Source organism: Hippoglossus hippoglossus, chromosome 4 (assembly GCF_009819705.1).
Source record: "Hippoglossus hippoglossus isolate fHipHip1 chromosome 4, fHipHip1.pri, whole genome shotgun sequence".
NCBI lineage: Eukaryota > Metazoa > Chordata > Actinopteri > Pleuronectiformes > Pleuronectidae > Hippoglossus > Hippoglossus hippoglossus.
The window spans coordinates 19147325-19161870 of record NC_047154.1 but is presented as its reverse complement, the minus strand read 5'-3'; the positions used below and the strand labels follow the sequence as shown (position 1 = coordinate 19161870).

The following is a 14546-nucleotide window of genomic DNA, read 5'->3' as shown; positions in this document are numbered from 1 at the left end:
CCACTATATATGTTTTACTGTAACAGTGACTCATAATCAAATGTTGATTCCAACAAATAATATCTGTCATGTTTGTTCCTCTGCTTCAGTTTACCAGCCGCCTACCAACAGTAAAATGTCCACTGTGAGACAGAGTACACACGTGTGATGTCACTATACGCTGACGTCAAGATGGTCACTCCCTGCCGAGTCAGAAACATGGAACACTCAGCATCTGTCTTTGTGTATTTACACACAACGCACTCCTTTCACACACAGAGAGTAAGACGTACAAATGATGCAAATGTTTGAGCAAATTAATAAAAGCTTTGAAGAAGCAGAGTGAAGCTTTGCTAAAAAAACACAAGAAAATACAAATAAAGAGCCCCAGGAAATAAGTCTGTGTCCTCAGGTTTGTTTAAATGTGTTTACATGAACTAGATTTGACTTATGTATCATGTGTGTTTTGAATGCAGAGACTTAAACGGTCAAATTTATTATTTCACTTGTTTACGTGTTTGGAAAATCCCTTTCAAATGTTGCTTATAATTAGAAGTGTGTTTGAGTTTGAATCGAACGTTGACACAATTAATATGTACGGCTATTCTACGTACTACGGTAAGCGAGTCGCGTCATTTCCTGTTTTCCTGCTGCTGGTGGTGGTCGCTGTCTCTGAACTAGCTCCTCTGCTAACACAGATATTTCTCTATATCACTACGGCTAAGTCTATAGTTAAACATCAACACATACCAACTCTTTGGTGCTTAGTGATTCTGTGTCCTTACATCAGCGTGTCACCGGATTCTTCTGTTTGAGCTCACCCTCGTAGTCTAATATAGAAGCGATGGCATCTCTCTCTCCCTCTCGCTCCCCTGCTCTCTCTTGCTCCGAGTGTCTCATGTTTACTTACTCCTCTGCCTCCTTTAACAGTAGTGGTACATGTAATAAATGTAGTGTATTGGTAGCGATGGAGGCGAGGCTTAGCGACTTAGAAGCTCGGCTCCGCTGCTTAGAACCTCCGTTAGCTGTAGTTAGCCAGCCCCCGCTAGCCGCCGCGGAGCCACCTAGCTTAGCTTCCGCTATCAGTCCCTCGACTTGTCCCGTGCAGCCGGGAGCCCAGGGCGGCTGGGTGACTGTCCGGAGGGGGCATAGTGCTACCCTTAAAAAGCCCACGATTAAAGGACCCACCAGCTCACATTTCAAATAGATTTTCTCCACTCAGCGACGCACCCGTTGAGAAGCAAACTCTGGTCATTGGTGACTCGGTTCTGAGAAACGTGAGGTTAGCGACACCAGCGACCATAGTCAATTGTATTCCAGGGGCCAGAGCCGGCGACATCGAATCCAAACTGAAGCTGCTGGCTAAAACTAAACGTAAATACAGTAAGATCGTAATTCACGTCGGCAGCAACGACTCCCGGCTTCGTATGTCGGAGGTCACTAAAGTTAATGTGGAGTCGGTGTGTGCTTTCGCAAAAACGATGTCGGACACAGTAATTTTCTCTGGCCCTCTCCCTAACACAACAGGTGATGACATGTTTAGCCGCATGTTGTCTTTTAACCGCTGGCTGTCGAGGTGGTGTCCTGTAAATGGTGTGGGCTTTGTAGATAATTGGCAAACTTTTTGGAGGAAACCTGGTCTTGTTAGGAGAGACGGCGTTCATCCCACTTGGGATGGAGCATCTCTCTTATCTAGGAATATTACCCAGTATATTAAATGACAACCCAGAGTTGGGACCAGGACGCAGAGCTGCAGTGCTAAACACGTCTCTGCGCTCCCTCTGGATCAGTCACACAACCACAAACCCATAGAGATTGTGTCTGTCCACCGTCCCGTTACATTATTTAAATCAAACAATAACAGAGGGAGAATTCCACACAAAAATCTAATACAAATTAACACAACCTCTGCAACAACTCAGGAAATAAAGACTTTTAAATGTGGTCTGTTAAACATAAGATCATTGTCATCAAAGGCTATTTTAGTTAATGAACTAGTCTCAGATCATAAAATAGATTTATTGTCCCTCACTGAGACGTGGCTGCATCCTGATGAATATGTCAGTCTAAATGAATCTACTCCCCCAAGTCATGTAAATACACACGTTCCCAGAGAATTTGGTCGAGGAGGTGGAGTTGCTGCTATTTTTAACTCCAGTCTATTAATTAATCCTAAACCTAAACTAAGCTACAACTCATTTGAATGTCTTGTTCTTAGTCTTCCACGCCAATCCAAGAAACACCAACAGCCAATCATATTTGCTGTAGTTTACCGTGCCCCTGGGGCTTATACTGAATTTTTAACAGAATTCCCTGAGTTTTTATCAAACCTAGTCCTAAAGACCGATAAAATTATTATTGTTGGTGACTTTAATATTCATGTTGACAATAATAAAGATAGCCTTAGCGTAGCATTTATTTCGCAATTAGACTCAATTGGTTTCAGTCAGTGTGTACACCAACCTACTCATTGTTGTAACCACACACTTGACCTTATATTATCATACGGTGTCAAAATTGAAAATCTAACAGTACTTCCGCGCAATCCAATTCTATCAGACCATAATTTAATAACCTTCGATTTTTCACTATCAGAATATATGCCACTAATAATGAACTCATTTTCAAGATGTTTACCTGATAGTGCTGTAGCTAAATTTAAGGAAATAATTCCGATTACATTTAAACCCGTACTATCCGTCGATATAAACAACAAATTCATTAAAAACCCTAGCTCCACTGAGATTGACCATCTCGTCAATAGCTCTGTAAGGTCATTACAATTAACATTAGACTCAATAGCGCCTCTAAAAAAGAAACATATAAAACATAGTAAATTAGCTCCGTGGTATAATTCCAAGACACATGAGTTAAAACAAGTATCAAGAAAACTAGAAAGGAAGTGGCGCTCCAGCAACCGTGTTGAAAATCTCCTAGACTGGAAGAATAGTGTTAAAGCATATAAGAAGGCCCTCCACAAAGCAAGAGCTGCCTACTATTCAAAACTAATAGAAGAGAATAAAAACAACCCCAGGTTTCTCTTCAGCACTGTAGCCAGGCTGACTGAGAGTCACACCTCCACCGAACCCAGTATTCCTCGATCCCTAAATAGCAATATCTTTATGAATTTCTTTAATGATAAAATTCTAACCATTAGAAATCAAATCAACCATCTCCTGCCCTCAATTGGCACTAATACCCCATCAAGAATAGAAAACTCAGAAACGGCTGAGAATCTTACCAATTATTTAGACAGCTTCTCTCTGATCACCCTTGATCAGCTGACCAAAATAATCTCATCTTCTAAACCAACAACTTGTATCTCAGACCCCATTCCTACAAAATTACTTAAAGAAATTCTGCCCCTAATTGACAGTTCATTACTGAACACAATACATCTGTCATTATCATCAGGATATGTACCACAGTCTTTTAAAATAGCTGTAATCAAACCCCTCCTCAAAAAACCCACCTTAGACCCAGAGGTTTTAGCCAATTATCGTCCGATATCTAATCTCCCCTTCCTGTCTAAAATCCTAGAAAAAGTTGTAGCCAATCAGCTGTGTGAGTTTCTCCAGGAAAATAATATATATGAAGACTTTCAGTCAGGGTTTAGAGCCAATCACAGCACAGAGACAGCCTTGGCAAAAGTCACTAATGATCTTCTAATAGCTTCAGATCAGGGGTTTGTGTCTGTCCTCGTTCTGTTAGATCTTAGTGCAGCATTTGACACAATTGACCATAATATTTTATTACAGAGACTAGAACAGTTAATTAGCATTAAAGGAACCGCCCTAAAATGGTTTAAATCCTATTTTTCAGACCGCTCCCAATTCGTGCAAATTAATGATGAGTCATCTGTGCGCACCAAAGTTAACCATGGTGTTCCACAAGGCTCTGTGCTCGGCCCAATTTTATTCTCATTATATATGCTTCCACTTGGAAACATTATCAGGACACACTCTGTAAATTTCCACTGCTATGCGGATGACACCCAGTTATACTTGTCAATAAAACCTGAACAAAGTAATCAAATAACTAAACTCCAAGCATGTCTCAAGGACATAAAAACCTGGATGACCCGCAATTTTCTCTTATTAAACTCAGATAAAACAGAGGTTCTAATACTTGGCCCTAAACACCTTAGAGATACATTATCTAACGATATAGCTGCGCTAGACGACATTGCCCTTGCTTCCAATGAAACAGTCAGGAACTTGGGAGTGATCTTCGATCCTGATTTATCCTTTAATTCTCACTTAAAACTAATTTCTAGGACAGCCTTTTTTCACTTGCGTAATATCTCCAAAATCAGACATGTCCTTTCTCAAAAGGATGCAGAAAAACTAATCCACGCCTTTGTTACATCCAGACTGGATTATTGTAATTCCTTATTATCAGGCTCCAGCAGTAAGTCGTTAAAGACTCTGCAGCTTGTCCAAAATGCCGCAGCACGTGTCCTGACAAGAACCAAGAAAAGAGAGCACATTTCTCCAGTATTAGCTTCGCTACACTGGCTTCCGGTTAAATCTAGAATAGAATTTAAAATTCTCCTCCTCACCTTCAAGGCCCTTAACAATATGGCACCATTATATCTTAAAGAGCTGTTAGTACCTTATCAACCCACTAGAGCACTGCGCTCCCAGAATTCAGGCTTACTTGTCGTCCCTAAAGTCTCTAAAAGTAGAGTAGGAGCCAGAGCTTTCAGCTATCAAGCTCCTCTCCTGTGGAATCATCTCCCACTTTCAGTTCGGGAGGCAGACACCATCTGTACGTTTAAGAGTAGGCTTAAAACCTTCCTTTTTGATAAAGCTTATAGTTAGAGCTGGTCCAGGCTTGTCCTAGACCTGCTCTTAGTTAGGCTGCTATAGGTTTAGAAGGTCGGGGGACACATGACACACGGAGCTTCTCTTTCCAGCTTCTCCTTCCTCTTCTCAATCTTTATCACATCAAAGTAATTCATATCCCATCAATACATGTTACTGACTTGACTTCTTCCCCGGAGTCCCTTTGCCTTATCGTCCGCAGATCCAGGGCCGCGGCTGTGGCCACATCATGGATTAGGATCTGTGGATCACGTATCAGAGGTCGTAATGGTGGATCCAGTATGGCGGATTCTGCATCGTGCTGGCTGATCGTGATAACAAAGGCAGATCCTTTATCGTGTTGGCATCAGATACTGGTAGTGGACCACGACCGAGGTGGCAGCTGATGATGGATCCTAATGGCGGCAGTGGACAATAACTGTGGACTATAGTGGCATCCGATCTTGATGGTGGATCATGATCTTGCTGGCTGCTGACCATGGACTATGATTGCAGCAGGACTGCTCGATACATAGTATTTCTCCTCAGACACTTGACCATTAATGACATTAATCCACCAATTCACTGACCTTCAGTTATACTTCAAAATGTTTACCCTAATCAATGCTGCTAAAACCTTTATCTTGATGTTCTCCTTTACACTTGACATCCATTGCACTTCTGTCCGTCCTGGGAGAGGGATCCCTCACATGTGGCTCTCTCTGAGGTTTCTACGTTCTTTTTTCCCTGTTAAAAGGGTTTTTAAGTAGTTTTTCCTTACTCTTGTTGAGGGTTAAGGGCAGAGGATGTCACACCATGTTAAAGCCCTATGAGACAAATTGTGATTTGTGAATATGGGCTATACAAATAAAATTTGATTGATTGATTGATTGATATGAATATCAGGCAATTTTCTATGTTTCTTGGGACTTTTTTCACCGAAATTCAGACGCCACAGTGATTGAGTTATATCCGCACGGCTATGGTTGCTAGTAGGATGTGCAAACAGGGCACGCAGAAGAATCCCTCAGTCAGGTCAACAACTGTTTGTTTTCTTCAAGCCAAATAAATCGTAATCAACATGATTGAAACCTGCTGAGCAACTTCAACACATTCGACAAAATAAGATTTTCTTAATAATGGTAATTTATTTCAAACCATAAATATTTGAGTCGGAGAGAAGAATAGATATATTCCTTATTTTTAATGCAAACAATCTGCATCACTGGGTATATATTACCACCACTTTATTAATATGGCAACTCAACACAGCTCCACAAAACTCCAAAAAGTATGATTCAGCTCCTCAACTAAATGTAGTTTGATAGTTTGGTTTAGTTTGTATCGAGTTCCAGTCAAAATACACTCTGCACACACATTTAATTCATTATTCACAGGAGTGGCTGTGGCTGGGGGGTTAGAGCGAGTTGTTCTCTAACCAGAAGGTTGGCTGTGGTCGAATGGGTCTAAAACTGTACTGTAAAGTGCTTTGAGTGGTCATCAAGACTACAAAAGTGCAACATAAATATCATGGTAAACCATTTCCCATTTCTTATGTGGAACATCATGTATCACAGGTGACAACCTGGAGGAGCAGTTTTCTGGTGAGAAAATACAGATGATTAAATCCATTTAAAAGAAAACCCATGGTTTTAAATCTCCTATATTTTGAACAGCAGCAGCTCCACATTAAAGAGTGTGTGCAGTGGTGTGTGTTTATGTTTTGAATGTTGAGTGACAACCCAGCCCTATCTGGATCTGGCTTTTCTTGTCATTTCCTCTTCTAGTTTGACCACATTTCCTGTCTTTGTCTCCGAGAGGAGACGAGAGACGAGAGAGGCCTTGAACATTTGGAGAAAGAACTGCGTCATAGCTTTTCAAGAAAAGATTCACGGAAAATATATTGCCAACTTAACTTGACAGTTTTTACTGAATATCTATATGAAACTGCTGCTGCTTTTCAGCTCCGTCACCAAGAGGAAGGGCCAAGGTTTATTGTCTTTTTATGTATTTGAATGTTGGTAAATGATTGATACCACTGTTGTGTCTTTCCTGTAAATATTAACTTGAAGCCAGCAGTTAGTTATCTCAGCTTTATTACAATGATCCTGACTCTGTCCAAAGGTAAGAAAATCCACCTTCCAGCATCTCTACAGCTCGGCCTCTGTAGCTTCATATCTACTGTGCAGACATGAGAGTGGTAACAATCTTCTTTTCTAACTGTAAGATAGTAAATCAGTGTCTTTCCCCACATTTCAAACTATTGATTTTAAAGAAATAAAAAAGGCAAAGTGGTTGAAGAGTCTTGGAAAGTACACATTTTTTTTAAATTTCACAGAATCTTTTTTCGCAAAAAAAAGTCCACAACAGAGTGATTTCAAAACTTGTTTCAAATATAATAATTTTCTTCCGACCTCAGTCACCCCAGAACACCTCCCTATAAACTAATAAATAAAGTCTGCTATGCTGCCTTAGCTGCATTATCTTATCAGTTGATCTTGAAAGTTGTGGAATGAAAAGGAACAAGTTCTCCAACTTAACGTATTAGGTTCCCTGGAGGTACCCACGGATACAAAGGCAGGTGTACCAGACATGTTCAAATAAGTACTTTCCTGAGATTATAGGACCTTCGTCTCCATGGTTACAATAATAGGAGGAGGTTACGGTTGTGGAGCGGTCATGGATAAAGACAACCTTTGACTACTGGTTTCAAATAAACAGAGGACTATTGAGTGAAAGTCTTCCTCCTAACATAACAACTCTTTATACTAAATAACTTAATTTCCTCCTTTGTTCTCCTCATCATTACAACAGCAGCAACAGGTCCCCTGACAATAGACAACATTTTGAAGGATCTCAGTTAGTCAGATAGACAGTCAGTTAGTCAGATAGACAGTCAGTCAGTCAGTCAGACAGACAGTTAGTCAGTCAGACAGACAGTCAGACATACAGTCAAACCGACAATGTGGTGGAGCTCCCAGCAGAAACAGGCACCGCCCAGCAACGCTCTCGCACCGCAGCTCAGAGACACGAGACCTTGAATTTAACATTAATCTATGTATCAACGGGCAAAATTGGCACTAAGAGCTTTTCTACGGTGAGTACACTTTACTTTCATAACGTGGTTTCTCCAGTAACTACCCGACACGTCCTGACAACTGAGAGCTGAGGTGGAAGGAGCGGAAGTGAGTTTTCCGTTGTAAAGTAACGGGAGATATTTCGGATGAGCCACAGTGTCGCTGGACATTTTGAATGATCGGTTTAAAACAACAACAGAGTCGTGATCGCACCTGACCGCGGATGCTTATTTCACTCACTAACACAGACGACGTGTAGAGGATCATAAAAACAGCGCGTCAGTAGATCTGTTTTATTTCTATTTCATTTATACAAGTCTTTACTTGATTCCCCTCTGTCAGAGAGCGGTGTGCAACAGGCACATGTCAGTGAGTTACATATAGGCAGCTAATTGTCACCTGATTCTTCTTGTTACTTCTTCCTCCGGTCCACCACAGACAACATGCTGCATGGCACGGAGACCTTTACGACTTCATGTACAATATCCTGATGAATCCTCAAGGTCGTCAACAACAACAATTTATTGTATGTCTCTGTAAACCAGTAAAATAGTTTGACTTGGGTAAGTGCCTGTTCTAAACAGCACTGTTTGCTTGGCCTGTGGTAATGCTCCGGAGTCTCCCTCAAACATCTACAATAAACGATGTCATGTTTGTTTGTTTGCAGAGATTTCTACAAACAGTGTTGCGTTCATCCTACCTGGTTTATCTGCCCCAAGGTGGTAAGAACATACACTTGGGTCTGATCAGCCTGTGGTGGGCCTAACTTAGAAGACTTAAAGTCCAGAGAATTGGGTCCGGACTGTTTCCGCAGTTTGCCTTTCACACAAGAACAGCGCAGCGGGAGGTTCCCTGCACAAACGCGTTCACAACAGCAACAAATCCTCCGCATTACTCAGGTGAGGGCTGGTGCAGCAGACCATGGAAGCCCCTTTACACCACTGTGATGAAAAAATAAAGATCCTGTAAGTCATTATAATGAGAAACTTTCTCAAAATAATGTCTTAATTAGGACATATGACATAGTTATGAGATAGTAAGTCATAAAAAGCTAAGTCATAATTATGAGATAGTAAGTCATAAAAAGCTAAGTTATAATTATGAGATAGTAAGTCATAAAAAGCTAAGTCATAATGATGAGATACTTTGTTCCACATACAGACGAGTCGACTGACGTTTGTGGAATTAGTAGGTAGATATTGAAGATATAGAGAAGGTCACACATCTGAGAGAAAGGTTTGGAGCATCCAGAACAGCTTCAGTGCTCTTTGGACACATAGATCCAAACTCTTGAAACGTAAATGTCAGCTGTGTTTGACATCATGTCACTGCGAAGGCCAGAAGAAATCACTCACTTCAGTTTAACACTCATCAAACAATCCAGCTCAGTTTATTTAAAGACACCAGAGTAAACAGAGGTCCGCCCTAGGTGGGGTTATTTGGTCATTGCCAACTCGACAGGATACAAAGAAATTGGGATTTTGAGAGTAAAGTCCTATTATCAAAGCACTTTTTCTATCATCCATCGTTCACACACCAACAGCAGGGGCGTCAGGGGCAATCAAGGGTTTAGTGTCCTGCCCAAGAACATGCAGACCAGAAGAGCCTGGGATTGAACCACCGGTCTTCTAGTTAGTGGACGACTCGCTCTCTATCCTATATTCACCCCAAACACTCGCTTCATGCTTGACTGTGGGCATGCGCAACGCTTGGTTCTGGCCCGACTGTCATAATGGCAATAATCACGGTTTCATGCTCGGGATAGCTGGCTTTCAAGCTAACGTGCCATGCTAGCTATCAATGTGATTCTAGAGAGAAGTACACAGGAAATATCCAGATGAACAATAACACTCCATGTTAGCCAATTACCTCGGCTTTCTCTTTTGCATTAACAGGTTTTGATTGGCTCGCATATGCAATTCAGTATTTAATTAAAAATGATTTGATTGGCAGCTGCCTCTGTTGTCACATGAAAAGTCGAGCTCTGTTCTACTTCTACCGTAGAAGCAACGTGATTCAACAGAGCCACATTGCAGTTCAGCAAAACATGACGTCACCTTATTCAAAATGAATGAGCAGTGTTTCGGTTGAAGCCTCCAGTTTGAGTCCTGCGCCACATTTCATTTGAAGAGAGAAGAGGTGCCTTAGCATGTGGACACAAACCCCTGCAGAAATGATCAGGAGACCCCAGTCTTTGTGAAAACCCCTGGTGAACTGTTCCTTAGACCCCGTTTAACTTGCGCAGCCTCCACTGTCTTCAAAATCTATATTTTAATTGGAGCAAAGACTTTGCAGAGTTTACAAAACCATTAAATATTCTTTGTTCACTTTATTTAAAAATCATAGTCTTTGGAGCAAATTCAAATGGTCGTTTTTACAGTGTATGAATGTTAGATTTATGAAGTAGAACGTTTCATAAATATTGTACTTGTCGCTCCAACGTATTACTAAATATTATTTCCCACTGAGAAAGTACCACAAAACGGTTTAAAGAGAGAGAGAGAGAGAGAGAGAGAGAGAGAGAGAGAGAGAGAGAGAGAGAGAGAGAGACTCAAAGAGCAGATGTAACACCTTTTTCCTGTTTTGCTCTGAAGTTATTTAAAGTGTGTGGGTTTTTGGCATCACTTTCTGTATTCATCTTTGCCCAACCCTATAGGGTTTAACCAAACAGTTATCATCAGCTCTATGTTGTAAGTCTGTGTGCCTCTGTCTGCTTTCTCCGAACTGGTTTCACATCTTTTCAGACCAGTTCAGTTGTCCTCTGCTCTGTTCCTCTCTGGTTTTGTTCCTGTTGGTTCTCCAGTTTTTACCGTGTTAAGATTTTCTTTTTGCCTGCCTGCCAGCTTATCCACCAACTGACTGTAAGCCTACTTATTTTGATTTCATATTTTTTTTATTTTTCTAATGTCTGCATTTGAGTTATATAGGCAGATATGATGAACTCTGGTCAGTTTTAAGTGAAGGAATAATTTGCAAGTTGTTGTGTTAATTATTTTTGCTGAGGGGGAATTTGTAACCTCCTGTATTTATATGTGTGTTTTTCTTTGTGACACTTGAGAACCATTTTGAGTAAAGACCTTATAGAGTGAAGACATTTTGGCCAGTCCTTACTTTTTCAAAGGTCTGTTTGAAGAAGTTTCTTAAAGTAGGGGTAGGTTAGGTTTGGCAATGAATGTATAATGTTAAAGGTGTGTGTGTGTAATATACATAATCAATCACCACTTGTGATATTAAGGCTTCTGACAGCATAACATGTAGTTTTCTACAGTAGTATCATAACATAAATACACTTGCGCTGCCCCCAGCTTACTGGCTGACTGACTTGGCTGTGGTCGATTTTTTCAAACTGTCAGTTGTGGGTTTACTGCATGAGTTCTTCACACTGAGCAACAGTTATGTTGGGCGGTTCTTTTTTCACTAAGTTTGTATTTTAGTTTGTTTTACTGACTTAATGTCTGACATCACCTGTGCAACTTAATTCACACATGACAACTAATGAGCCCCTCTTGCTCAGAACCAGGCCGACAACCTCAGTGACCAGCTGGTTAACATTGTAGTCAACTGTAAATTAACTATGTATATGGAACACAGTAAATTAAAATATGTGTATTTTTTATTACAGACTTTTTGTCCATCCTTTAACTGTGTCAGACATTTTTACATTAATTTCAAGAATGAAAAAATGTGTTGATAAGAAATCTGTTTTTTCTCTGCAGAGATTTAAAGATGGGAAAAGTCCGCACCAAAACATTGTTGCTGGGGGTTTCTCTTGGTCTGTTGGTCCTCTATCTCAGTAAAGATTTTACTGCCAAAAGAGTCATTTGCATCCCCAAAAATGTGAGAGAGGGGAGCAGTGAAATAAGAAGATCCACAACGAACAACTCCTACGTATACTCCTTCCCAAAATGCCAACAAAACGCATCTGCTGGAAATGTCGAAGGCTTCGGCTCTCTTCCTGGTAATATACAAGACTTTCTCTACCATAAACACTGTCGACATTTTCCCATGATACTGGACGTTCCTGACAAATGCGGAGGAGCTGATGAATCTGCAGACGTCTTCCTTCTCCTGGTCATTAAAAGCATCCCTGATAACTTTGAACGCAGAGAGGTACTGCGCAAAACCTGGGCTAAAGAGAGGCTGCACAACGGTGTGCAGATCCGGAGGATCTTCATCTCAGGAGAGACGGGTTCTGGTTTTGAAAGAGGGAGACAGAACAGACTTCTTGAGCTGGAACAAAATGAGTACAATGACATTCTTCAATGGGACTTTAGAGACACGTTCTACAACCTCACCTTAAAGCAGGTACTCTTCCTAGAGTGGATGGAAAGAAACTGTCCGAAAGCTCGCTTCTTGCTAAATGGTGATGATGACGTTTTTGCCAACACAGACAACATGGTTGAGTATCTCCAAGGCCTCAGGGACAATGATGGAAGCAAGCACCTCTTTACTGGACATTTGATCCAGAACGTGGGGCCCATTAGATCACCAGGGAGCAAGTACTATGTCCCAGTACAAGTGCAGGAGTCAGAGTCTTATCCCCCTTATTGTGGTGGTGGAGGCTTCCTCCTGTCTGGCTATTCAGCTATGGTCATATACAACATGTCCAAGTCCATCCCTTTTATTCCTATTGATGATGTTTACATGGGGATGTGTATGGCCAAAGCTGGATTAGGTCCAGTTCACCATATGGGTGTAAGGACAGCAGGAATGTACATTCCCTCGCATAAACTAGATGAATTTGATCCCTGCTATTATAAAGAGATTTTACTGGTGCACAGATTCCTTCCAGCAGGCATCTATCTTATGTGGCAAAGAATAAATGACCCCAATCTAAAATGTGAATTGGCAAAGAAATCATTTTAGTAGCATTAAGCTCACTGGTGGTGTCAATACCCTGTGATCAATTGACGGCAGGTCTATGACACAGTCTCTAATATCACTGGTAGAGGTTTAACCTAAACCAGACAACAAAAAACAGATCCATACCCTGACAGTGACACAGAGTCCTTATTTTTGCAACATAAAGTTATATTTGCATGATACATGAGAATTATTGTCCAAAATATAGTGTAACGCTGAAACAACGTTGCCTTTGCGATTCATAATTTAACCCTTTGCATCTGGCACCTGCTCTCCAGAAGAAACTGTATTGTAACTCCAAATAGAAAATATTTGTTATGCCCTCTATTGGCCAATTTAAAGATTATTTTACAAACTTGACCTCAATGTGGCAGCCTGTCAAGTTTTGTGATTTATTGAAGAAACTCATTGATATATGGCACATGTATGACACATGTGCCTTTTTAATAATGTTATTGTTTTATTTGTTCTGTAGACGCAGTATAATCACAACTATGAAGAGGGAAAGTGGTTTCTGACACAGAATTTGTTGAAGATCACAGATTGTAACATTTTATCAGTGGATGATTGCGTCTGGGTGTGTGTGTTTTGTGTGTTTCGTTGGTTAGTGTGGCTGTGGGTTTATGTTTTGACTGGAGCTTGGTGTTGGTCCACAATTCTGACTTGTTGGTTGCAAATTGTTCAAAAAAAACATTAACAACCAGAAGTTGGCAGTACTGTATAAGGTATAATGTTGCGGCCAAAGTCTTACAAAATATTGTCAAATAATTTCTCAGATTTTATATTTAGCTTTAGCTCATATATGTACAGTTTCCTTTATTTTTTTAGCATATCCTGTGTATTTATGTTTGAACAATATGTTCAGAAGACAAGTTGTTTTTCAGGACTGACAGCATTTTTGCACTGTCATTGACAAGACAACAATCAGGTTACAGTAATAAGGAGGGGCAGTGCATCTTCAGTCAGGACTCATATGTACAGAATAATTAGGGTATGGTTTTACATTATCAGGGTTGAAAACAAGTCTTTTTTGTTCTTTAAACAGTCTATTCTATAGAAATGTCAAAATCGATTTTATTTTTAAACATCTAAAAAAAGGATATATTTTGTGCTTACAGATGACCTACTATGTTTCTCCTTATTTCATGTAATACATAAAATATATCGATATCAAAGAAGGCAATTGTTATTCTTGGGAGATGTTAACACAACCCTTCCACAGATGTAAAAAGCACCTTCTACACCTACATTTATACTCGTACCACTGTGCCTCGAGGAAATTATGTCGAAACAAATGTTAAATATTGTTGTAAATACAGGTTAAAATAACTTCTTAGGAGAGTAAAATAACTCAGGGTTCAGGAATAAAGCTGCCATGCGTGGCTACTATTATACAGGGTGTTGATTGTAGTTTTTTTGTGTCATAGTCAAAAGTTTGCCAATATGTCATTGTATTCAGACAGTGATGGTAGCGGTGTGTTTATGTACTGTGAATATTTATGTTTGTTTGTTTTTTCAACAGGGAACAGGGAAATTGTGAATCCTTGCAAAATGTGTGTTTAATTAAAGAGAATAATGCACATGAATCTATACATGCGTTCTGTGGTGTAACATAAACTTAGTTAGAGGAACTAATGTCCATCAGCTATCAATGAAACAGCACGAGCAGCTCTCCTACTGGCAAGGGGTGTAACTGCAGGGCAACAAGTTCATTTTGAAAGAGGAACATTTTAGAGGAGCATCAAAGCAGCAAGTTGTTGTTCAGGTGGACTGTCTGTTTAAATGTAAAATGTATTAATACTGGTGTATAATGTTGTTAGCC

General features: G+C 40.3%; 1 protein-coding gene across 5 annotated transcripts; it reads left to right on the top strand.

The window, feature by feature from the left end:
- The first annotated feature begins 7758 nt into the window (after positions 1–7758).
- LOC117760258 (N-acetyllactosaminide beta-1,3-N-acetylglucosaminyltransferase 3-like) lies at positions 7759–13762 on the top strand. Of its 5 annotated transcripts, none has more exons than XM_034583131.1 (2): positions 7759–7881; positions 11578–13762. In XM_034583131.1, exons 1-2 carry the CDS (start codon positions 7841–7843, stop codon positions 12725–12727), a joined length of 1191 nt encoding a protein of 396 aa, XP_034439022.1. In that variant the 5' UTR covers positions 7759–7840; the 3' UTR covers positions 12728–13762. The 5 variants fall into 5 exon arrangements, with proteins under 5 accessions (XP_034439022.1, XP_034439025.1, XP_034439024.1 ...); XM_034583134.1 differs by having other exon boundaries at positions 7866–7881; positions 11586–13762; XM_034583133.1 differs by lacking the exon at positions 7759–7881 and adding an exon at positions 7954–8139.
- The last annotated feature ends 784 nt before the right edge of the window (positions 13763–14546 follow it).

Excerpts from the sequence above, each read along its gene's own strand:
- LOC117760258 (XM_034583131.1), top strand. The coding sequence starts at position 7,841 with ATGTATCAACGGGCAAAATTGGCACTAAGAGCTTTTCTACG. Across the intron at positions 7,882-11,577 it reads GCACTAAGAGCTTTTCTACG|AGATTTAAAGATGGGAAAAG; the intron begins GTGAGTACACTT and ends TTTTCTCTGCAG.